Source organism: Oreochromis niloticus, linkage group LG6 (genome assembly GCF_001858045.2).
Source record: "Oreochromis niloticus isolate F11D_XX linkage group LG6, O_niloticus_UMD_NMBU, whole genome shotgun sequence".
Taxonomy (NCBI): domain Eukaryota; kingdom Metazoa; phylum Chordata; class Actinopteri; order Cichliformes; family Cichlidae; genus Oreochromis; species Oreochromis niloticus.
Genome location: NC_031971.2, coordinates 26,884,617 through 26,909,119, shown reverse-complemented (window position 1 = coordinate 26,909,119; position 24,503 = coordinate 26,884,617). Strand labels below are relative to the sequence as shown.

General features: G+C 41.7%; 3 protein-coding genes across 4 annotated transcripts in view; 1 reads left to right on the top strand and 2 right to left on the bottom strand.

The window, feature by feature from the left end:
* pkn1a (protein kinase N1a) overlaps positions 1-12,060 on the bottom strand; it is a 62,027-nt gene extending 49,967 nt beyond the window's left edge. The window contains exon 1 of the mRNA XM_005470184.4: positions 11,221-12,060. Within this exon, the coding sequence (XP_005470241.1) occupies positions 11,221-11,241 (21 nt within the window). The 5' untranslated portion in view covers positions 11,242-12,060. The remainder of the gene's footprint in view (positions 1-11,220) is intronic.
* Positions 12,061-14,283: 2,223 nt separating this feature from the next.
* Positions 14,284-20,275, top strand: lg6h19orf67 (linkage group 6 C19orf67 homolog). The gene is made up of 8 exons (XM_003447960.4): positions 14,284-14,302; positions 14,620-14,724; positions 16,543-16,720; positions 16,794-16,938; positions 17,316-17,416; positions 18,836-19,009; positions 19,110-19,253; positions 19,334-20,275. The coding sequence occupies exons 2-8, from the start codon at positions 14,628-14,630 to the stop codon at positions 19,455-19,457; spliced, it is 963 nt and encodes a 320-aa protein (XP_003448008.1). The 5' UTR covers positions 14,284-14,302; positions 14,620-14,627; the 3' UTR covers positions 19,458-20,275.
* A 679-nt stretch (positions 20,276-20,954) lies between these two features.
* The window catches only part of prr36a (proline rich 36a), a 30,106-nt gene continuing 26,557 nt past the window's right edge, over positions 20,955-24,503 (bottom strand). For both annotated transcript variants that reach the window (XM_013268293.3, XM_013268294.3), the window contains exon 6: positions 20,955-24,430. In XM_013268293.3, coding sequence (XP_013123747.2) covers positions 23,448-24,430 — 983 coding nt within the window. In that variant the 3' untranslated portion in view covers positions 20,955-23,447. The remainder of the gene's footprint in view (positions 24,431-24,503) is intronic.

Below are 24,503 nucleotides of genomic sequence, written 5' to 3'. Positions count from 1 at the left end.
CAGCAACGACCTGACACAGGACTCGAGATATGGATCTGATCCTTCAGTTGACCATCCTTCAACCTCATTAGTGAAAGGGTGGCTGTCAAAACGCCTTTCTTAAGGAAGAGAGAAAGAAAACTGAAGGATGCCAAATTACACAAGAACTTAGGTCTTAATGAAAACCATCTGTAGAACTCAGTGGAGGCTCTGTCATGGTTTAAGATTGCATTTCAGCCAGTGGTGCTGGAGATCTTATCAAAGTTGATGGAATTATGAACACAGAAACCTAAGATCAGATTTTGCAATACCATCTGTAAAGCATCAGATTGGTAACAGCTTAATTTTTTCATCATGACAATGATCCCAAACACACCACCAATGCAATAAATACTATCAGTCATGGATTGGCCTCCCCAGAGCCCGGACTTCAATATTATTGAAGCAATGTGGGGTCATCTTGACAGATAACAGAATAAAAGGCAGCCGACATCCAAAGAAGAGCTTTGGATGTCCTTCAAGAAACCTGGAGAACTATTCCTAAAGACTACTTAGAGAAATTACAAGGAAGCTTGCCCAAGAGACTTCAGGTGGTCACACCAAATACAAACAAACTCAGGTTTTTTTGCCTTACATACTGTAATTCCATCATGATCATTAGCACTGTACAGTAAGGGGGGAAAAAAAACGCCATGGGCGATGGTGGCTCAAGAGTTGGTAGTTCGCCTTGTAATCGGAAGGTTGCCGGTTCGAGCCCCGGCTTGGACAGTCTCGGTCGTTGTGTCCTTGGGCAAGACACTTCACCTGTTGCCTACTGGTGGTGGTCAGAGGGCCCGGTGGCGCCAGTGTCCGGCAGCCTCGCCTCTGTCAGTGCGCCCCAGGGTGGCTGTGGCTACAATGTAGCTTGCCATCACCAGTGTGTGAATGTGTGCGTGAATGGGTGGATGACTGGATATGTAAAGCGCTTTGGGGTCCTTAGGGACTATTAAAGCGCTATATAAATACAGGCCATTTACCATTCTGCCAATGCTGGCGCTAAATTAGATGTCTGGTTGTCAATTCAGTCCGAAGACGCCTCACTTAAGTGTGCTACAGATTGCGACACTGATCATACGGTGCATTATGCTGACACAAGTAGAGCAGGGCGATATGACCAAAAATATTTATCACGATATACATTTGCGATAACGATATAACTGACGATGTAATTGACACTAGACAAAATACTTTACAACTCCTCAACTTTATTAGTGCAAAAAACCCCATCAATGTATTTTCACTTAACAAGCAGCTGTTTTTTATGTGCATTAAAGTTATATAAAAATGTAACAGTGCAAATTCCTTGCTGACAGTTTAACCAAAAGGCATTTCCAGTGGAAATTGGCCGACATATCCTCAGCATAACCATGTATAATATCCACAAAACTTAAAAAGAGGTTATACACACACACAATACGGTAATATTATGTTGAAGCACAGTACGTATCACTCCGCGAGGCGCCTGCCTACGATAGCCGTAATGCTCCGACAATCCATCAAGCGGTGCGGCTTCGTAGCTTAGCAAAGTCGTACTAAAACATTTGACAGATTTTCAAGCGCCGTGTTCCACATAAAATCGTTCCGAGGTCAGTAAACACAACCAGAATTCATACATAAGGCACACGGGATTATAAGGGACACTGTCGATTTTCAGAAAAATCAAAGGATTGATTTTAAGTGTGCCGTATTTTCCAAAAAACACGGTAATAACGACGGCCCGCTAGCATGCTCTACCAAAAATAGTGCTTTGTTGTGTATCTGACGGACGAAAGCTAAACCAGTTCCACATCACTGAAGTTGCAGCATTTTTACAAACCAATTCTGGTTCATCCGTTTCATTTAACGATCCACTTTCGCTCTTCTCATTCTGCGTCGCCGCCATGTGCGTATGTAAACATAGGCACTGCGCATGCGCGTTTTACCCATATTCTATCGCGATATTTCATTTTCCTATCGTTGCCCAAAATTACACCGGTATTACCGTGAACGGTATGATATAGCCCAGCCCTAGACACAAGTAAATCTTCTTATCTGCCATATGAAGGTTTCAGGCTCTCCTGCAGGCACAATAGATGACACAGTAATCTGCCACCATCAGTCACACTGTGACATTTCTGCTGCTCATTTCCACCATTTCCTCACAACACGTTCACCATCTTGCTGTCACGTTTTGTCATTTTAATGACCAATCATTACACACTCACACACACAAAAAAAGTAGAGACCATAACATTCACAAAATTAAAAGAAAATTCTTTGAACCCACAGTCTGACTTCTGGAAACTCCAGCATCAGCCTGTCATCTATTTCTACAGCGTCACCACATCCCCACAGACCGTCCCCCCACACCCTTTCTTTTGTCCTAAACCACACTTTTATGTCAAATCATGGCAGATGTGCAGTGTTGGAGGACACAAAGCAATCAAGAACAAACGGACAATACAAAATTGTTTCTGGTAACAGTATTTCCACTTTAGTTCCTTACAGCATTTTTGTATTTGGTGGCGTTTTCTTCTCTTTTTGGCAACCTTTCTAAAAGCTGTACATCCTTCTATGCAAAATCTGTGACAGTATTTTCTTACTTTGCTTGCTTTTTTGTCCATTTTCTAGTATTTTCTTGACCCGCGGTGTACTGAGCTCACTGCACCACTTTACAAATGTGCCCAGTTGACCAGATTTCAACCTGGCAGTAAGGCTGGCTTAAACAAGAAAAACTGATCAGGATATAACAGCAATTTTGTGACTCCTTGCTCAATAAACCCACATTTGTGCCAGATACTCTGTTTAAAAAGGTCAGATAAAATAATAATTCAACAAGCCATCTTTTAGTTTAATAGGAAGCAAATCCCCCGGCTGCCCCATGCGGCTCACTCATACAGCACACAGTGAAGCATGCCCGGCTTATTCCATTAACTGATGGTGTATTGCTTTGTTCATGGACTGTTTACCAGCTGCCCCCCCGCTGTGAGGGAAATCACCAGGATTAAATTTCATATTGTGTACAGGAGGATAAGAGCATTGCTTGCTTAAGGATGGCAGCGTGTGACACAATCCGGGTTTGTGCAGTCCTGCACTTTGTTCATCAAGATTCGTGCCTAATGCTTACAATATAACACATAAAACACTCCATTTCCTGATTATTTCTCCTCAGAACCAATCCAAACTCTAAAACTGCATCAGCCTAAATCCCCAAATATCTTGTGCTATTAGGGGAAGAGCACATTTCCCTGAAACACTCTCCCTCCAGCAACACCAGAGATTACAGCATAATGCTCTCTGTTGACTTATTTTAACTCAAAACAAAAGTCTCTGACCTTTAGACGCAAGCTCAGCTTTGGGTTTTAAATGCACCACAGTTTAGGGCAGACTAAATTATTTTGTTTATTTTCTATTTGAGTTCTTTCAGAAGGATTGCAACCTACACTTTAAAGCACAAATCCTTAAGTTAACATCACAGCAGCCATGCCTTCAGTTGTCCATCCCAATTCCCTGATTGTTTCAGCAAAGACTGAGTTTGTTCTAAATATATAAAGTGTCCTCTGGTAGGTTCAGAGACAGTTAACGTAACTGAGTGGCTGTTTAAACTGCACGGCAGCACTGACCGATGAGGCTGGGATCGATGTATGTGTCCCGGGGGGCCCTGGGCACTGCCATAATGAGGAAGGGGTCAGGGGTCGAGGTATGTCGAGTGCAAGGTTGCTGGTGTTGACAAGCCAGGCTGGGACCCAAATGAGCACGAAAGTGAGGAACTACTGCCATCGTATAATGAAACTTCAAAGACTCGACATTAAAAAAAAAAAAGAGGTGGTATCCAACTTTAACGGATGCAGATGTGAGGGCAGAACTTCGGCATCTGTGGCCTGGTCTCATGCGATGAAAAACAGCCACAGGCAGTGAAATGTCTGTTTCATTTATGTTTTAACTGAGTGACCCGCCCTGAGCCACTCACTCCTGATCACTCCGGCCCTCCCAGTTCTCACCCAGAAAGCTGGCGGAGGTTCACTGGCCAGGGGTGATAGGTGATGTCACAACAGTGTGTGAGCTCAGCCTCGCTGGCCTGTGTGCGAGCGTCTGGGGAGAAGGAGGGGTCCATGCGAAGCTGGAATGCAGGGGTACATCGCTGTGAGGTCATGGGAATTATGGGATGTTTGCACAGAAGGAAGGCAAGATGTGAAACGAAGATAAAGAAACAGGGAGGAAAAAAAAAATCCACGGACAGGAACGCCAGTTTACAACAGCTGCTCTGGATCATCACATCTACCAAGCACAGAGGCAGGCTCTCAGTTCAAGAAAAACAAACACCTTCACCCCTCCACCCAAAAAACTATTAACCACACTTCATATGTACCGGACTTTAATACCTTGCCTGAGGGTGAGTTGGTGAGTTGGTTAGTGAGGGTGTGGTCACTAACACGCTCCGACAAGGATGAGGAAAATGAACTCATAGCGAACTGAATGTGATCCGGGCTGCTACTGTCAGACAATACAACCTATTGTACCGCTGCGGCCGTAGAGCCTCATCATCAGCACATCGCCCCGTGGCCCCTCCACTGTTGTGCCCTTGCAAAACTTTGCCCCCATCTGAAATGCTCCTATCAGGGCACCAATGATCCAAGCAATGAGCCAGTGCTATTAAAGCTCTTATTTTGTTTTCCCATCAGTACCAAACATGTAATTTACTGTAAGAAAACGACCCATTTTTAGACGCTGTTAAAAGACTGATTTGCCTGCTGATGAGATGTTTGTCTCTTATGTGGTTCCTTTACACTCATGTCAACAGATCAACAGATTTGAGAAGTGAGAGAGACAAAATTATTTAATACATGACAAAAACTGAGAAGATCCTTGGCAGGCTGCTATAATAGGGAGAGCAGTAACAGAGCAACTGTAATATGAACAACATAAATGACAACAATCACACCCCATCTTATCTTAGAGACACGATAACACAATGCCACACCAATAGAGCACTGTACTCTCTATTGCTGTGACATTGTGAGCTTACTTGTGGTTCCTAGAATATCTAAAAGTAGAATTGGAGACAGACTTTTCAGATTAACCATAAAACTTTCCTTTCTGATCAAGCACATGGTTAGGGCTGAATCAGGTGATCCTAAATCCTCCCTTAGTTATGCTGCATTGTCAGGTATGAACTGTAATGTTAAAACGCCCAACTCTACAGGATTAAAAAGCAGGTTTAGAACCTGGTACAAAACAGCTGTTTTTTTAACTCTATGTGCAGCTTCTACACCGTTACTGAAATTATCCACCTGGATACTGGAGTTAGGGGCGTCACCACATTTTTGACAGATGTTCCAACACACACAGCTGGAGCCAATCCATTTCTGTTAGACCTCCGCTCCATTAAATAAAGTCACAGCCTTCTAGAGCGTTTTAATGGATTTGTTTGAGAAATATTATGGCAAGCTACATGACACTAAGAAGTCAGTGCCTCAGTTCTGATGACATTTTTTATTAGTCTGGCTCTCCAAAATCAATGTCTCGCACCATAGTGGCTACATCCATCTTTTATACTGCCTATGATTGAAACATGGATTATGTGTGGTAGAGGAAAAGCATTGGTGGGCTTTTAAAACCTAATTTTAATCATCGTCAAACTGGTTTGAATTGCTAACGCCTCTGACGACACTCATTTGACCTTTGACTTCTCAGTAAAAACGACTAGACAGTGTTAATGGTTTTATAGATGCTATAAAATTCCATGAGGGTCAGATGAGGTTAGGCACACATGCAGTAGAGCTGGTAGAAGGTTCTGATCATGTGTTACAAGCCTAAAAACAGAAACATTCATGCGAATGAATACATCACATGATAGGGAGTACCCCATTAGACCACATTGTTTTATTAAACTGAGAGGCCTGCTATGAAAATGAATGTGGATATTAGCTTTCTCTCAGAGTCTCCGGTTTCTCAACAGTTCCTTGATGCGTTACTGTGGATTCTGTCTGCCTACATGGCCACGGGGCTGTGCTGAGAAAAGTCTATTTTGTGTGCATAACTGTCTCCTTACGTCATTGTGAGGCTTATGGGAAGCACTCCTATGCATTCCCTGGAGTGTCTGACTCTGTGTGTCTCTTTTAATATTGGACCTGAATGTGTGCTCATGTAAACTGTGTTACAAAGAAAAAAAAGTTTGTCATTAGTGAACAAATGCAGGATTTTCAAAATTGTCCCACGCAACAGATCCGTCCACATACAAGACGTGACACATCTCCCATCGACTCCGCTATTGTCCGCCTTCTAACCTTCACAGGGCAGTGTGACGCAGTTGGATGCAAGCTTCTATTGGGGCTGTTTCATATGGTTTTCCTGTGGGGGCAAACAAGCGGCACACCAGGGGAAGCTTCACTGCCTGCCTCTAATGTGCAAAAATGGGAACTTAGAGGGGAACTCCAGGAACTTTACACATCAAGACGCGTTTACAGGACTTGTGGAGGACTTTTGCATATTTGAACAAATTCATTCATTTGGGAAGATTGCCTATCACAGTCGAAACCATAACATTCCTATTATTTCTAATTCAACTAGAAAAGGGTCACAGTAGAGAGTGTGGAGATTTCCAACGATCCTGATGTGGTCAGGATTTTAAAATAAACCAGCTTTACTAACAGTTTGCTTTGTTAATGTATTTCTTAAAACTGACAGGAGACAACTAGGTGCCAAAACTGATGCTGTAATAACACAGACTGGAAAAAAAAATTAGGTGGATTCTAACTTACTAAAGGTAGTACAGCTAACTTTACAAACAGCTAACTTTACTAAGCCACTTATTAAAGTTATAGTAAACTTGATAAACCTGTTTGATTATGTGGTAGATGAAAACTTGCATCATGATGTCTTTAATAACAAAAAACACACACAAAAAAAGAAACAGACTGCTTTATGCATCAACTAGGAAGCCTGGAGACCTGCCATGTCCTGACTACACAAAAGTGTTTTATTACCTAGGACAAAAGCTACAAACTTTAAGGTAATGTACCTCAGTAGCCACTAGAAATAAGGCTTGAATGTTAAATGTGTCAGTTTGAAAAAACAAGTGAAGAAGTTAAAAAATAACAAGAGTTAAGGGCAAAAATAAACATCAATGAAATCAAAAGAAGAAAATAAGTCCTTTGCTGTGACTTGATACAGTTCTTATGTCTACTGACTACTACATAGATTTAATCATATGAACAGCTTCCCTTAATACACTGGAAGCAGGAAAAAAACTGAAGTATTTCTTTGTGTCATACAATTAGAGCTGAAGAAGTTGGACAAGTGCTAAAACCCTGCATCAGCACATACAAGGTAATTTTAGAGACGAATGCCCCTCAGACCGCTTCCAGCTGATGCACGCGCTCCATGAAAACATGAGGAAGTTCCACCCGTACATCACCATCAGGTCCTGTGGACAAAAGGGGGTTTCCAATTCTGCTGAAGCAGCTGCCACTTAAAGTAGCCTCTCCCTTTTCAACTTTACTGGAAAAGACCCAAGTCCATGTCTAGATCTCCTTCTGTTTTCCTTCTTTTACTGACCATCCTTCTCCAAATCTCCTGAGACCATGATAAAAAAGAAACATCAGACCAGAGAAATATCAAACTGCTCTTAGTGCTGCTGTTTGCCTCCTGATTATTGGAGTCTTGCGATATTCTTAGAAAGAAAAACATAACCACAACTTTTGTGGGAGGCAGAAGAAACATCTGGCTTTAAGTTGTAGGCACTCTCATTAGGTGGTTGATTCAAATTTACAAATTCCAATCAATGAGACATCTCGCACATTTGTCAGCGGAGCAGGGGAACCAAAATTAGACCCATCTGTTTGGCATAGATTTTTTCTGTACTATGCCAAACAGACAGGGCAGATAGTTGTTTACCCGGTGAGGACGTCCGACACAGAGTGCGTGTAATGGCACTTTAACGTCAAGGACAATGAGGCTAGAATTGGTTAAAGAGGCAGAAAGCTTTTAAAAGCAGTCACATAACACGGTGTAGTCAAGCAGCATAATTAAACATTCACTGGGGCTCATTTTCCTAAAGACACATGCTGGTGTTCATAGCTTCCTGACACAAACTAAAGGGGGAAATCTAATAAAGTAGCTGTCAGTGTAGCTAACAGTCATTCCTAGACTAGTCTCTAGATTAATTAGAATGGATATACCAACGCAAAAGTTTGAAAGTTCCTAAATGTTTTGTATCCAAATCACTTTTTTCCTCCGAAAATGCTTTATCCTTCAGACCAACTTTTACTCTGTGTTTTTTGTTTTTTTCCCTTCTGGCTTTGAGTAGTTTTAAAGCAGTGCTATTGTTAGAAGCCTTAAAAGTGACATGATCCTAATATAGAGAAGCTAATCTCATGTACTTATTGATCTTATAGAAATTTTTTAGCTTTTCTTTTTGAAAAGAAATTGCAGAAACAGTCTTACATGCTGTAATAAAACACCGAAGCAACACATTAATTAATTTATTTAATGGGATATGACGTTGCAATCACAAGACAAATCTCGCTATCTCTTGACCATAGAGCTGTGATAAAGATAAGTGTAGCAACTTACACACTTTAGCAACTTTACTTACTGTTTAATTAAATCAATTAGTATCCATACCACTTTCCATCAATTTATCATGCTGCTTTTTGTATTTTCCCATCTCACAAACACAAGCTGCTCTGACTGAATGGTATCTTTACCCGACCAGACTTCTAGGACTACAGCACCCAGCCACTATCCAAGCCACATAGCATCGAATCCCTACATCCATGTAGTGAACCCCTCCACTGGCCTGGATGTATGAGACCACCGAAACCCTGTACTTGGCAGAGTAACATAGTCTCCTGTTTTATTCCTCTTTATAGGGGTTTCTGAATTGGAAAGTAGTCTTTGGGGATTTGATCTGAATAGCTACATGAATGTCTCTTAGATGATGTGTCTCAGGGCTCTCCTACTGTGGGGAGACTCAGTAAGGACACAATAGAGAGAGTATGTCTCTCAGCTCACTTGGAAATACCTTAGTATGTCCACAGGAAGGAGGTGAGGAGGTGGCTCTGGGCATCTATTAATTGGATGGTTGGTGGTTCTATCTCTGGCAAGATACTAAGCTCAAGTTCCTCTTCCATTCATTCATTCCATTCTGCTCCCAACTATCATAGATGTTTCCATCAGCGCTGTAACTGCCATAAGTTAATTAACCGATTCGCACTACAACCTGGTTTGCCTCTTATCTGTAGTTATTTTTATTTAATTTAATAACTGTACAGTACTCTCTGTATATAGTAACCATTGTTCTTAATGTAAATATGTAAGAAAATTGTGTATGTTTCTGTTCTGTGTCCTGTGTACTTATTGTTTGTATATGTGTCTTTTTGGCTGCTGTTACAACCAAATTTCCCCTTGTGGGACAATTAAAGGATTATTCTATTCTATTCTATTCATCAGAGCATGAATGTTAGACAGAAAGCACTTAAGAATATAAAAAGTGCTTGTATGAATGAGTGTATGAGGTATGTTGTAGCAGAAAAGTGTTGTAGGAGAACCAGTCAATTTCCCATTTACCTCCTCCTGGGTAGGATAACGACCTTTGTGCGATTGCTTAGCCTGATGATCCATGTTAGTGTAAGTGAAGCTAGTTAAGGGAAAAAGCTGTCCTGGGTATCTTGAACTTGCTTCATAGTACAGGTCCCATGAGCAACAACCGAGCTACTGGAGGAAAACTACAAGCTTTGTCACCAGGTAACCCTCAAAATCCAGTGAGAGCACGAGTTCTCATGTGTGCCTGCAGCCATGAATGTGTTCACAGATTATTAATGAACAACACATCTTATTTGGTTATAATGTACTGGAGGGAACGGGCAGCATGGGTGAAATGACAGAATGTGGGCAAACAACATTTGAGTTTAGTCAACACTTTATGGCAACAGGAACTCGTAGACTCGCACACTGGTTATAAATTTCGTATTTCATTGTTATTGCAAGCAGCCCGCTTAAAACCTATTGACTCTGTTCTGTAGCTATCACCTCTATTATCTTCTGTATTTTCACTTGCATATGTTACAAACTTCTAATTACAGAGTAAACCAATGCCAATTTTTCAGCCGTGAATAATTGGTTTAAATGACATTAACGTTCCTAAATTACAAAAAGGAATTCAAGGTAGTAGACAACCTGTACACCGACGTCATCTGCATGACAACACAGGCACACCCATTTCTCAGCTGCAAGCAGCTCCAGGCTTGTACATCAGCTGACACACAGATCTAAATGTCAACAGCTTCTCAAATCCAGTGTGTATGAATCTCATAAAGCTTATCTTCCCCCTTCATCCCTCTTCATCTTCTTCAGTTTCAGCCTAGATGACTCAAAGCAACGATCAATTAACTCATTACCTAAACGCCACTTCAGGAAATCATGTTTCTCTTTAACTCAGCACACACCTATTCCCTGTAAATGTAAACTAAGCACTCCTTCCTGTTTTACTAAAGCATTCACGTTCAAGTGATGCCTGAAGGCAGCTGGAAATTGTGAGTGTTGTTTTACAGCAAACACCAGTATTGTGCCTGCATGCACCTGCCTTTCCTCTATACACACGACACTATGAAAGCAACAAAGCTTTACACCAAACCAGCTTCACCAGGTCACAGCAAACACAGACAAACACAGGAAGGTGCAGGAGATCTCTGCACAAGCTCTTCACAGGACCAGACAGTGGACCCATCATATATTATTAACAAGAAGCCAACTATCCATTTCCACTTATACTGACAGGTTGGTGGTTCTTACAGTGTGTAACAGGGGCCACTAACCGCATCCAGCACCAAGCCACCACCAATAATCAGTTAAGACAATAGCAATCACCAACTAATAATTTTTCACCAAACAATTGATTGGGAGACTCTAATGTCAGAATGAGCTCATGTTTCTGAGCTTTGGAAAAGCCGTCTTAGGCCCTAAGATCCTATGGAAATTTGTGCCAAATTTTAACAAATCATGGGTCAGTTAAATCCACTATTCTCGTTACATCTGTGGGGTGAAAACTTTCTATAAAAAACAATACTGTTTAACTTAAAAGTTAAAACAGCCATTTTTGCTTCATACAACTTGTGTCAACAGAAATTACTGGATTTCAAAGGCTCAGTATCTGTGAGCCAGTTTTGGCTTTATTCAGACCACGTTTGCAGGCTTCAGGACATCCAACTTGATAAAACTTACTTGAATGGAGTCGTTCGCCATGGCTGTCCCTGTTGCTGCCTTCAGTCCGTGCAGATTCACGGACCACTTGTGCACATGTGGGGATTCGCCCCACGGATGAACGCGATGTCTCCTTTCTTGAGGAAATAAAATAAGAAACGATACTCGTATAGGCCTGCGAGTCTTATCTCAACTTCATACAAATGTGTAATGACACAAAGGCAAACAGTCAGGAGGTAATCCGCATTGTAGGTCCGCCTGTGGCCGCGCCTGAACTGATCCACCCTGTGTTGTTTAACCAGCGTTAGCCCCCACTCCACTCCACGAACAATCAAAACGGCTCCACCGTGTGTGCGCGTTTTAACAAGAGACACAAGTCATTCAGATAACTGCAAACTACTGAGCTCCGCAGTCATTCATCGCCCTCCTCTTCTGTGTATATCTGCCATTCAACAGCTAAAAATCCAGCAGCACGTCCCTGCTGAACGGTCACATCCACAGCCGACATGAAACCAGAGGAGATCCCCCGTCTTCCCTCTCCCCAGCTCCCGGTTACATCCGTGAACACGCCTCACAGCCTCCTCTCTCTTATCACATGCCTTACAAGAAGAAAAACCCGCCTGTCAGTCCTTCACAAGCCGCTCACACAACCGAAAACCCGGGACAGCGGGAAGCTAACCTGGGTGTTTCACATCCCGCTCCGGGCTCAAGTCAAAAAACGCCACGAAAGGGCTCCTTCTTTGTTTTGCCGCTCGGGATGGGCAGCCTCAGCCGCCGTGAGACATGCAGGCAGCGGTTAACTGACGGCAAAGCGGCAGCACGCAACACTTGTACGCGAGACCCCGGGCGCGCGCTCCCGACGCCCTTCCAAATCGACCGGGATGCTCATTGGTCAGGAGCGGGGCAGCGGGGGCGCGCAGGATAGGTCATGTGACATGCTGCAGCGCTGCTTGTTAACTTGTAATGAACCAACTGTTGAATTTGTAAAGCACGCTGATCCTCTGCCTGCTTCATGGTGATTCTATTCAGTAAATACACACATATACATAAACAGAATAGATCTACATCAGTATGTACAACAGCGTGTGTCACCGAAAAATGAAGAATATCAACCGCAGTACAACTTCAGCCTGAAAGTACCTGACTATTATATATTGTTTTATAAATACTATTACATGGAAACTAACACTCCTGTTAGCTAAGGACAGGAAACTGAGGCTAAAAGTTACACAGACTCACCCCAGGAAATTTGAATTAAATTTGCTGGTCTGACGAGTCTCATTTTCTGCACCAACACCCAAATGGTTAGCGTAAAACAACATGAAATCTTGGATCCATCCTGCCCCTTATCAACAGCTCAGCCTGGTAGTGGTGGTGTAATTTTGTGGTGGATATTTTCTTGGCACACTTTGGGCCCCTTTGTACTGAAAGAACATCATTTAAACACCCCAGCCTACTCCAGTATTGCTACTGACCACTTCCAGCCCTTTATGACCGAAACTACAGGTCTCAAGTGTCTGAAGACAAGTAATTTGCCATTGGAACAACACATAATACAGATTTTAACACACCATTAGCCATCCTACTTTCACGTTTACATCAATAAAGAAAAACCCTGCATTTGAAAAGCCATAAAAAAGATTTACAGTTATGGGGGCCCACCTGTTTACCAGGCTAAAACTTGCATATACATACTCCACATATGCTCAAACTCAAACTCAGACTGATCTCATTGAGCAGAAATGTTAACAATAATGTAATACAAACCCTGCGTGTGGGAGAGAGAAGCTCATGACAGGGTCAGTTGATGTTAGGGTGGTGTGAGTGGGTGTCTGTATTAGATTTAACAAAGATAAACTGATGCACATTTGCAAATCTCATTTGCATCATGAAAATCTGTCAGCGGGGGCAGAAGATAAGAGCAGGGACAGAGGACTCACATACCATATCCTAAATATATGTTAAATGTGTACGCGCACAACGATAAACTTAATACAACTGAGTCACCTACGGTCATCAAAGACCGTGACTGGAGCAGTGACAAGGCAGCAATGACTCATGATAAGGCAAACAGATGTCTCTAATAAACTGTTAAAATTTCCACACACGTTTTAGTCTAGTTGTTCTGAGGGGTGGAGTTATTTAAGTTACGAAAAACTTTTCTTATCTCAGTGATATCTGCTAACAGAGCATGGCAGGATGGTTTTTCTCTCTCTGTATGAAGGAGGGACTGAAAACCAAATAGGTGTATTTGCACAAGCTTTGAAATGCAAGCACTAGTCTTATATTGGTATTTGTCATATTGGCTGATATCTGCCTATAAACAAATGTTTAAAGAGGACCTATTAAAATTTTGTGTTTTCAATTTGTTTTTATCATTATTATTATTATTATTATTATTTAGGTTTCAGATTAGTTTTGTTTCAGTCATTTTCCAGAGCCGCATTGAAAGTTTCAGTTTAGTTTTCAACTGTAGAAACTGTTCATTTTCAATTTCATTTGTATTAGTTTCAGTGTTAGTTTTTCTTTAATGGCTGCCAGGGGCAAGATTTAAAATTTCCCCCAATTGCACAATAACAATACAATTCAAATATGTGGCATAAAATCAATAATAATCAGCTATCATTTGCGCCAGCGCATCTGTTTTAGCATGTTTGTGCTCCAGAAGCAAAAGAAAAAAAATCTGTTTCTTTCTGCCAAAGGGAAAATAAAATAAAAGCCACAAGAGTTAACCCAAGTCTCAGTGACTTGAGTCAAAATTTTTTAGTTATGGATTAAGTTTCTAGAAATTTTGAGTTAATTCAGAATTAACTGAAATTTTAAGATATCTATCTTGAAATTTCAATATATTAGGTGGAAATTTTGACTCACAGACCCATTTATTTGTTTTTGTTCTGTTGTTTTTCAGTGTCAAACAAAAAATCCATTAAAACAAAAAAAATAAATAAATAAATAAAATAAAGAAAAATAAAGACAACGCACAGTTGCAGGCAGTGTAAAATCGTGAAGCTTATAATTTTACGTGATTTATTTTATTATTTACTTTTTTGTTGCTAGGCAGGGACCTTTGACCTTGGAAAAGAGGCTGACGTGCAAAAGAAGGGTAACGGCTAACAGCTAAGCTAGCGAAGTTGTTAATGGTAAAGCCGGCTCCCAGTAAACGTGCTAGTGAGCTGGGGCGATCCCAGCTCATCATTTAATAATCCTTTTCGTTAATTCTAATAAAAAACAGTATTTGGCTGCCAAATTTCACTTTCTTTTCGTGTTTGCGTCCCGTAGCTAGCTAGATCGCTGTGTTATCGTGAATTAGCAGGACGTTAGTAAAGAGTTCACTCATGATACCTGTGGCAAAGCCAGAAATGCTTCTCTAATGTAGTTTGATTTTCAGCAGCTGTTCAGTTAACGTCCACTTGCCTGCAGCGGGAAGCATGTCGATCACTGAAGTCTCAGCATCAGGGCAACACCTGGATCTGGATCTACAGGATTCAAACGGCAAGGACCGTCTGCAAATCGGCACATATGCAGGTCAGATGGTAGAAGACACTGTAGTACATGTTAGTGCAAAAGAAAATTGGCTGTTAGGAGGAGGATGAAGAGTGGAAAGGTGGCTGGTCTAGATCACATACCTGTGGAGGTATGAAGATGTTTAAAAGAGAGGGCAGCAGACTTTTTAACCACACCGTTTAACACAGTCTTGGAGAGGTGGAGGAAGAAATGGGGAAGAAGTGGTACTTATTTTCAAGAACAAAGGTGATGTGAAGAGCTGTAGTAACAGCAGAGGGATAAAGCTGATGAGACATACTATGAAGCTGTGGGAAAGAGTCGTTTAAGTTAGTATAAGGAGAGAGGTGACGATCACTGATCGCCAGTATGTGTTAATGATGACAAAGAGCACTACTAAGAATTTGCTGTCGGTGCCTTGATAGAGAATTACAAGGCTGGCCAGCAGGACATGTATGAAGACAAGCGGGTGGTAGGAATAACAGATGGGTTAATGAGAATAGGGAGCAGGTGGAGGTATGCTCTGGAGAGAAGAGGAATGAAAGTCAGTATAAGCAAGACAGTATACATGTGTGTGAATGAGAGACAGAGGTGTAACAGTGAAGATACAAGGAGGACAGTAAGTGAAGGTAGATGAATTGAAATACCTGGGTTCAACCATCCAATTTAATGGACGGTGCACAAGAAAGGTGAAGCAGACAGTGGTTGGAGGGTGGAGTGGGTCGAGATGACTGTTCGGGGAAGCAGAAATAGTGATAAAGTTGCATTATGGTAGTGAGACCTGCTATGATGTATGATTTGGAGATGCCAGCATTAGCAAAATGACAGGAAGCAGAGCTGGATGATAGCAGAGCTGTAGATGTTAAGATTTTCATTGGGAGTGAGCAGGAGATATTAGAAATGAGTGCATTAGCTCAGGTTGAGCAGTTTGGAGATAAAGTTAGAATCAGTTGATCGATACATGAATTTGTAGGAACATCACGGTTACACATTTGTTTTAGTGTAATCGCACCACAAAAGTGATGTAGAGACTGGAACACAGGAGGCTCTATAAAGAGGTGTTTTACCATCATCTGTGCACATGTGCATACAGATTACAACACTTCATCATCGGCCTGCTGATGATGTCCTGCTCTAACTCGGACAGGTTGGATGTGAATACCAGTAATTCACTCATATGCTGGGCTGTATTTACTTTTAAGGCAACAGTTTTGCATTTTGTATATATTCATTTTATTTTCTTTGTTCTTTTTAAGAAGTTTTTAGTGCAGTAAAAACAAGTCCAGCGTGCAGGCTTTTATTATTTGTGCTGATGAAACCAATTTTAATATATCTGACATAATTTCAAGTGCAGTTGTTTTCTATTATTTTTTTTTTATTTATGTGGGTATAGCACATGTGGACCATTCGTTTTAATGGTGTAGTAAAATTCTTTTAAATGTTTAGCAATAAATATCAAGTGAAAAATGGTTTTGATCACAGGATCACACCCTTTTAATTTACTATTACTTTTTTTCCCCTTTTTCTTTGTTTTCTTTCATAAATTCATAAACATTTGAAGCAACAAACCAATCAGAATGAAAGTGTTCCAGTCTGACCTAAAACCCTATAAACTGATCTGGTTCAAACCTACAGGAGAAACTCAGCCTCGCCATCATGTACAGTATAGAGATGTTTTTGGTAATGGCTTTCTTGTTTGCAGTCAGCATTACTCTAAAAATATCTTTGTCTCCAAGGTTTCTAAGTCTTGTATTTGTTTTTCAGAACATACTAAACCTTAATGAAAGAGCACTGTGAAGCGATCATCATCATCCTGTTCTCTGTGTTTATGCACATGGTCAGGTGTTTCAGAGGTGGAGATGCAACGATCGTTTTTGGCTGACGTTGCTATGGCGCCATCCTGTGGGAAATATGGGTGCTGCAGCTGCCCAGACTTGAGCCAGGTTGAGAAAAGTATCTGGCTGCAGCTCCAGTTCTTCTTGAGCAAAGCAGATTGCATACTTGACTGCCTCATCCAAAGGTAGGTTCCTGTTTTGTTGCACTCATTTTTGTCATTTCTCTGTATCATGAAGGTTTTTTGTGTGTCCTGGCAGGCAGAAGTGTGTAAGCAGGGACACTGTAGTTACTGCTGTGCAAAGTTTCCTGTACACCTGCCAGCCTTTCTTTAACCACCTGGAACACCTAACCAGAAGCACCGTGTCCCAAAGCAACCCTCTGCCAGCTGAGAGTTGCACAAGGGTAAATTTTCACAGTTTTATAGCATTTCTTGATAAACACCTTCATTTAGAAAAAACATTTTGTGCTTACTTGTGTTATCTTCATCTAATAATTAAATTTTTTGACAATCCAAAATAAAGGAAATCAAGAAGGGAGCAAAGGCTTTTCACACCACTGTAGTTGACTTTGATTGGAAGCAACAGGTTCATCTGTTGAGTAGTTAAATTATGTATTTGACAGAAAGCTTATTGCACTTCATATAAGAAATAAATGTTGTCGTGGTCAGTTGCTTCAGAACAGTTTGTGCATCAGCTGTTGGAACAAACTGCCTGAGTCGGAGGTGTATCGTTCCACGTGTGTCTACAACTTGAAAATTTTGTGTGTGTGTGTGTGCGCAGCTGTTGGACTTCTCTCAGCAGCTGTGTGACAAGTTGGAGCAGATGCTGCTAAGGTGTTCCAGCTACAGTCTTCTCAGTTTGGATGAGAAGGAGCCCCAAAGGTGCACGCTTATGCAAACTAATACATGCTTTTGTTTACAGTGTGTTTGTACCATGAAGCAGGATTTAGGCTTATTGAGCTACACTTGTGGGTGAAAGTTTACATTCACTCATTATGGGCATGAATGTCATGCTTTTAAAACTTTTTCCAGAATTGAAACCACAAGTTTGAATTTATTTTGGATTTTCTCTCAAGTCAAAAAATATACATCAGCTCACTCGAGTACTGTAATAAGTGGAGTTAAAGATTCTAAAATGAATTCTAACTTGACAAGGCCAAGACCTTGTGTTAGTGATCATGATTGACTAAAACTGGTAGTTTGTCTTTGCTGCATAAAAAGGATTTGTTGGACAGCACTCACTGGCTTTATCAGTAGTCAGAACAATGAGAAAGTCCTAGGAACTCTGAAGGAGGAGAATTGTAGATTTACATAAGTCAGGAAGGTCTTCTTTTGGAGCTATTTCTAAACTGCAGACCCAAAGGGTCACGCTCAGATGGGAGGAAATCGGTTAGGATGCTCAGGAACCACCCAGGAGCCACCAAAGCTCAAGCCTGCCAGGAACTGGAAACTGATGAACACTACTGTCACCAGTTTTACATCGCCATTGACTGAGAGGGTTCACACCGAAAAAAGTAGCCCCTGTTTAGCTTCTGGAATGGCCTTCTCAAACGCCCGACCTCAACCGTATCCTATACTTAAAAACCAGATTTCAAATTTCAGACATCAACTTTGAATTAACTTTACTAATTCTACCAAGAAGAGTGGTCAAATATCCAACCAGAATTATTCCAGGAGCTTGTCGATGGCAACCAAAAGAATCCAGTAAAGGTACAAGTTGCTAAGGAACATTTAACCAAATATTAGCAGGGATGTATGTGTACTTTGACTCTGTGTGGATTAGAGTAAATCCAAAAATAAATTCAAACTTGTGCACCCAATTGTCACTGAAGAAGTATACTGTGCAATCATTCCACCCTGGAAAAAGAACAGTTCAATTATATAATAGAAAAAAATTAGCATGACATTCATGCCGCTGATATGTGTATTTAAACTTTTGAAACTAACTGTAACGTCATTAGAAGTTTACAATATGACTAACCTATTGATTCTTCAAATCATCATCATCCTGTAGTTTGTGCTTATGTCTACATTTTATATCTAGTACTCTTTATCCTTTACACATAAACCTGTATTAATTTTAAACCCCGTGTGGTCACATTTCTTCCCCGTCCTACAGATGACTTCACATTTTCTTTGCACCTGCATGCAGAATTTACCGTTTAGAATCAGCATTTTGTGCCTTTTTTTTTTTTTACTCCTATCATTTCTTCTTCTCTGCACAAACCTAGCACTGTAACTTGCTATAAACTTTTACTCTGAACATCCAACTTCCACCTTCTTTTGTGTTTTTGTTCTCAGCGTGTCTCAGTTCTGCATCGGCCAGAGTCAGCTTGGCCACCTGAGGCTGACCGCTTTCCGTTACTGTGTACCCACGCCGTACCTCTCCCAGGTCAACACGGGGCTGTACAAACGCATGCGCTGGAATGTGGAGAAACTCAACAAGGACGAGGAGAGAGAGGAAGAAACTGATTAGTGAGGCTGGATGTTGAAGCATCTCCATGTTCTGTTTTCTGTTTTTTGTTCACTTTGAGTCATTTAAGTCATCTTTCATGTCTCATTCCTGGGTTTCAAGCTACTTCTTGTGCTATGAGGATGATTTCACAGCACACAAAGAGGCTGACGATAGCCACGGTCATGATGATCTGAAGGGCATCTGGTCCATTGGTCGCTGGGTGCAGGTGGACCCTGATCCCAACTCAGATGATATATATGACTGGTAGGCTGCTATTTAAGAAAACCTTGAGCTGTGTCCCTGATTAGGATTTTCTGACATATCTGTGTCTGATCATGTTTCAGGATCTTGTGTGAAGTCCCTCTGGCTGATTACCACAGACTCTTGTTTCTGGGTGAGGACGAGCCATCTAGCTGCAAGGCTACAGACTCCTTGATGAAGCTGCTCTTGACTCTAGAGACAGATTAGCATCGTTTTGGTGCGTTTTAGCAGATGTAAGAAACAGTTCGAGTTTTAAAGCATGTTGAAAGCACTGATCACTTTTAATGCAGCGTGTTGCAGATTCATCTGCATCCAGCTGATGTGAGGAGTTTGAACATCTAGTTTCAGTTTGGACGTCAGAGCAAGAATTATCTGTGTTTCCGTGTTACTTGTGATACATGACCCTGACCACTTCATTGGTTAGTCACAGCGACGGTATTCAGACGTGCTACGTTTATATTCACCGCTTCATTCAGACACTCCTGCAGCAGTGATGGAGAGCTGTACCAGGGTGAAGTGTACATGCTTTAACGTTACTGCAAACAAAAGGACATTCTGTGCTCAGCTGATTAACTCATATAGACATCTAAAGTCTTGTGCTACTGTGACTCAGCATAAATAAATCCTACTACATTTACTGCAGTCATATTGGCATCATAGCTGTTGATGGCAATTGACCAGGAGGCATCTTTAGACCTGAAGCTGAGATGTTCAGATTTCATCAGGCTGATGGAAACAGATCCTTAACCTTAAAAAAAAAAACAAAAAAACCCCAAAAACCCTCGAGTGTCCAGCTGTTAGAAGGTTCGATGTCTTTAGTTTGCATCTGGAGATGCAGAGAAACCGTTCTACTTTTGTTAGTTGTAAAAACACGGAGGCGTCTGAAAACCTGTGGAGGTAAAGTTGTTTAATAATGCTGTGAAGTTTGCATGTTTGTGTTGTAAAAGATTTCTGAAGACTTCCTGTCTGACGTTTTAAACATTCCCATAGTTGCACAATTTGTAACCACGCATGTTAAAAAAAAAGGCAGTGTTATTAAAAAAAAAAAAAAAACTTTTTATTTACATGAAACATTGCATTGTAATAATTACACACAGTCACAGATTTGTCTACAGAAATGAACAAAGAGACATTACACTTCAGAACAAGCTGCCACGGTCTGGGCCTTGAGCAAGACGGCCCAATTCACCTGGTTCATGAAGACATTAAAGGAGCACACAGGCTTCATTTTCAATAAATTACAAAGCAAATGAGAGACCGACGGACTCTGAGCCTAAGTAAATAATGAAATGTGTTCAGTTTGACCTTGTTACCATTCAGCTCATTAGTTCTGTTGGTTGAACATGAAGAAAGGCAATTTACTTACAAAGAATAAAATCTACCATTTACACTCAACATCTTTCATTCTCTATTCAATAAAAATCTAAATATAACTCTTAAAACTGCTACTATAACTCTAAAACTCTGAAGTACAAAAGTAAAGTGGAGTCTTCCTTCATTACAGTGATCAGTCTTTAACGATATACCCGCAAATACTTGAAAACACACCAAGGACATTTAATAAAAATACTGAGCGCCACGTGTTCCCCGCCTGGAGCTGCAGGAATGCAAACTTAGAATACGCTCTAACATGTGGAGGACTCTCTGCTGGAGCCAATCGTGGGAAAGGGGCAAAAGTACCGAACATCGAGTCTCAGTCTGCAGTTTAATATTCGGCTCCCTGCTTTGAATTCCATTATCAAACACAATTCGGTCTTTATGCCACTGATCCACAGAGGAAAGGCCAAGGCAGGGAGCCAAGATATGACTCAACAGGATGTGGATGGAGGGGGCGAGGGGGGACGAGTGCCAGATTTATAAGCCCTCCATTTAGATTCACAACTAGAAGAATCCCATTAAACACAAACGGACATCAACATACGGCACAGATATAACAACACTCTTCATACTGCAGCTCATTCAACAGTTAACACCCAGAATAAGCTGCATCCAGTCCCTTTAAATATCTCCTTGCACCTCACAGCAGTGTCGGTTAAACCCAGAGCTCATTAGTTGCGTTGAATCTGCATCTGACAGCTGGCCTTAAATCATGCAGTCTGTCACTGAAGCAACGCAAGTGCGAGAACCTAAGGAAGACTATTTAAATATAACGTTGGGCTACAGATCCTGCAAAAGCATTTAAACACTAACCAGTTCTGTCCATTCTAAACAATGATAATAATGATAAGAACACAAGCTTACTAAAAACCTGATTCCAGTGTTTCAAAAGGGTTGCACAGACCACAGGTTGTACTGACCTTTGGTGAGGAACTGCGATCTGAGCAGCTCAGACTGACATCATTTCCTTCATCTTTTCCTAATCTAACAATGTCTTTGACCTCAGTCTGGAATAAATTACCTTAAAATGGGATGACAGGGACATCTAGGCCTCAAGAATAACTAGATTTGAACGGGTACAAATTTTAAATACTATAAGGAATTGCATTAAGTGCAATCTGAGTGCGTTCCCATTTTTACCTAAAGTGAGGATGATGATGATGCATGTAAACACGTACAAATTAACAGGTATGGCTTTAAATAAAAAACAAAACAAAACCCCACACACCATAAATCGAGGGTTCAAGTGAGGAACAGTTTGCCTTACCGGGATCAGCAGTTGCTGTTTGGCACTGTGTGTGCGTGAGTACAGAGATTCAGCAAATAAGTGTCCAGTTTCACCATGTCAGTCAATAGATGTGGTGCATGATGCGAGTCTGTTAGTGATTATATGATTTCAGGTGTGTGAATTTCTAGTGTGTAAAGTTGGTGTTTAGAGTTGTGTGAGAGGTAAGAGAGGTGCTAAGTTTCAGCATGCGGCGTCAGGTTGTGCTCATCTGCTTGAGTTTCATCGGCAAAGATGAAGCTCGGGTTCTTCGCCTGCAGAGTGAGAGGCTTTCAGCGGAGACTCTCAGGCGGTGTCACAGCTGAGGTCCTGTTCTTCAGTCTAGCCTGATTTTACATGTACGCTAAAGCAGACCTAAAAATTCGGTTTTGATATCACTGAAGCAGATAACACATCTTAAAAGAAAGCCCGACTGATTTAGGATTTTAAGACTAATGTTTGGCAATTTAAAAATTCGACATTCGATTTTGTTTTTTTGTTCGTTTCAGACACATGAAAGGGATTTCTTTAAAATTGTCCTTGCTAAGAAAATATGACAGTGCTGTTTAAAATGTTCTGTTTACACTGTGCTCAGATCAGCTGGTTGCCGCTTGTGGCATTTCAAATGTGCTTCCATCAGGGAAGTCAGTCTTCTGGAGAAACATTTATCAGCTCAGGCTCTAATTTGATCCCTTTTCTCATTCAGAATAGTAAAAATAAACGAAATACGACCAAACAGAAATACGACCAAACGTACGGTGATTGATGCTATGGACACATTTCTCTTTATACTGTTGGCAATGAACATTTTTCCCCACTTGCAGAGAAGAATTTTAAATATTTACCTAAAGACGTTTTACCTATTCAGTCCATTTAGTTTAATTTACTATCTTGAATACTGCCTGAGAATCTTACTCCATTAACTTTTTTGCATTAACAGCAACGTGTTTGGAGAACCAGCCAATATTTCAACTGTAGCACCACCAAACATTGGTAACAGTTTTGTTTGTGCTTGTTTTCACAGTACAGGAAGAAAAACTATCATCTCTTAAATTAACTCAGGGCAGTGGTTCCAAACTCTTAAAAATAACATGGGTCACTTTTTGCCACAACTCAGAATTTTAGCTGTTTTCAAAGCCCCCAGTAAGTAGACATACTCAGTAGTTTGGAAGAAAAACAAGATTCAAAGAAAGTCTAAAAATAAAAAAAAATAAAGTGTGTGGAACAAAGTCATTCGCCACCCTGGTTGGGAACCACTGATCTACAGCACCACATGATCATGGGTCTGGGCAGAGTAATACAATTTGCCTTCGTGTTCCCTTCATGTACTCTGAAAATTGTAAGTGAGTTTAGAAGTGTGATTTCATTTATGTTCCTTATCAGATTATGTAATATTGATGATGCCCAGCCCAAAATGTTTACCTCAATCTATACGGCTCTTCTCCAGGAGTGAATATCGAGAGTTTATACAGTGTACTGTTCGTCACCCTGTTTGGTGTGTGCATAAACTGGCAGAACTTGTGTCACGTTCCCTGTATGAGTGTGTGACTGGTCCTTCAGTGGTGAGTCTCCAGCTCTACCACCGTCCACTCCCCCTGTGGCGAACTGCCCGTGGCCTCGGGGGAGAAACTACTCACGGAGGTGACCGTGGCAGAGGGAGGAGCGAATGAAGGCAACAGACTGGGCCACAGGCTGCTCTCCAGGGGGCTCAGTGTGCCTCCTGCACCTCCTGGCAACAGCAGCAGCGAGGAGCAACTATCTCCATTCAGTAGCAGGGTCTGATTAATCAGCTGCTGGACTATGTCCACTTTCTTCCCCCAGTCCAGGTCCAAGGGTGGAGGTCGCTCTGGAGACTTGGAAGGGGAGGAACTTTCTCCATCCTGGGAGGGATGGAGAACGTCCTTTTGCTTAGGTTCCTTGTGTTTAGTGGGTTTTAGCTCATTTATTTCTTCCTCACCATCCACTTCCTCTTCATCACTGTTCTCCAGGGCTTCGTAGATGGTGCAGAGGGCAGAGGAGGGGGACAGCAACACCGTCTGACCTTTGTTAGACTGCTGTAGCTCCTGCTGCCACTGCATGATTTGCTGCCTTTGCTTCAGCTCCTCTTGTTGCTGCTGCAGCTGCAGCTCCAGGTCTCTCCTCTGTCTAAGCTCCTCCTCCTCTTCTTTCTTGGCTGCCTCTGCTCGCTCCTTCATCTGCCTTTCCTCCTCCTCTTTATTGCGCTTTATTTCTTCTTCGGCTTCCTCTTTCTTCCTTCTCTGCTCCTCTTCCTGCCTCCTCTTCCTCTCTTGCTCCGCCTCCTCAAGTGGTTTGCTCTGTTGTTCCCTACGTTGTTGCAGCTCCTGCAGCTGTCTCTGATGTTGCTCCAGCCTGCGGAGCTGAGGGCTCAGCGCCCGCTGCCCGAGGCTCCTGGGAGGGAGGTCGGCACAGGTCAGCCTCGGTGGGGTAACGGCGGCGCCGTGAGGTTTGATAATGTCATAGTAGGCTCTGGTGTATGCTGCGTGATCGCGGCGGTGAGGGTGCGGTAGTGCAGTGAAGCCTGTGAGAGAGGAAGTGGGAAGGAAGATTCAAGTAGCATGACATACAACAGGAGGTAACAGGCAGCAGGACAG

Bases quoted from the DNA above. Each gene is read 5' to 3' on its own strand.
- lg6h19orf67 (XM_003447960.4), top strand. From the start codon at position 14,628: ATGTCGATCACTGAAGTCTCAGCATCAGGGCAACACCTGGATCTGGAT. The intron at 16,939-17,315 runs GTAAATTTTCAC...GTGTGTGCGCAG, and splicing joins CAGCTGAGAGTTGCACAAGG to CTGTTGGACTTCTCTCAGCA. The intron at 19,010-19,109 runs GTGAGGCTGGAT...CTGGGTTTCAAG, and splicing joins AGAGAGGAAGAAACTGATTA to CTACTTCTTGTGCTATGAGG.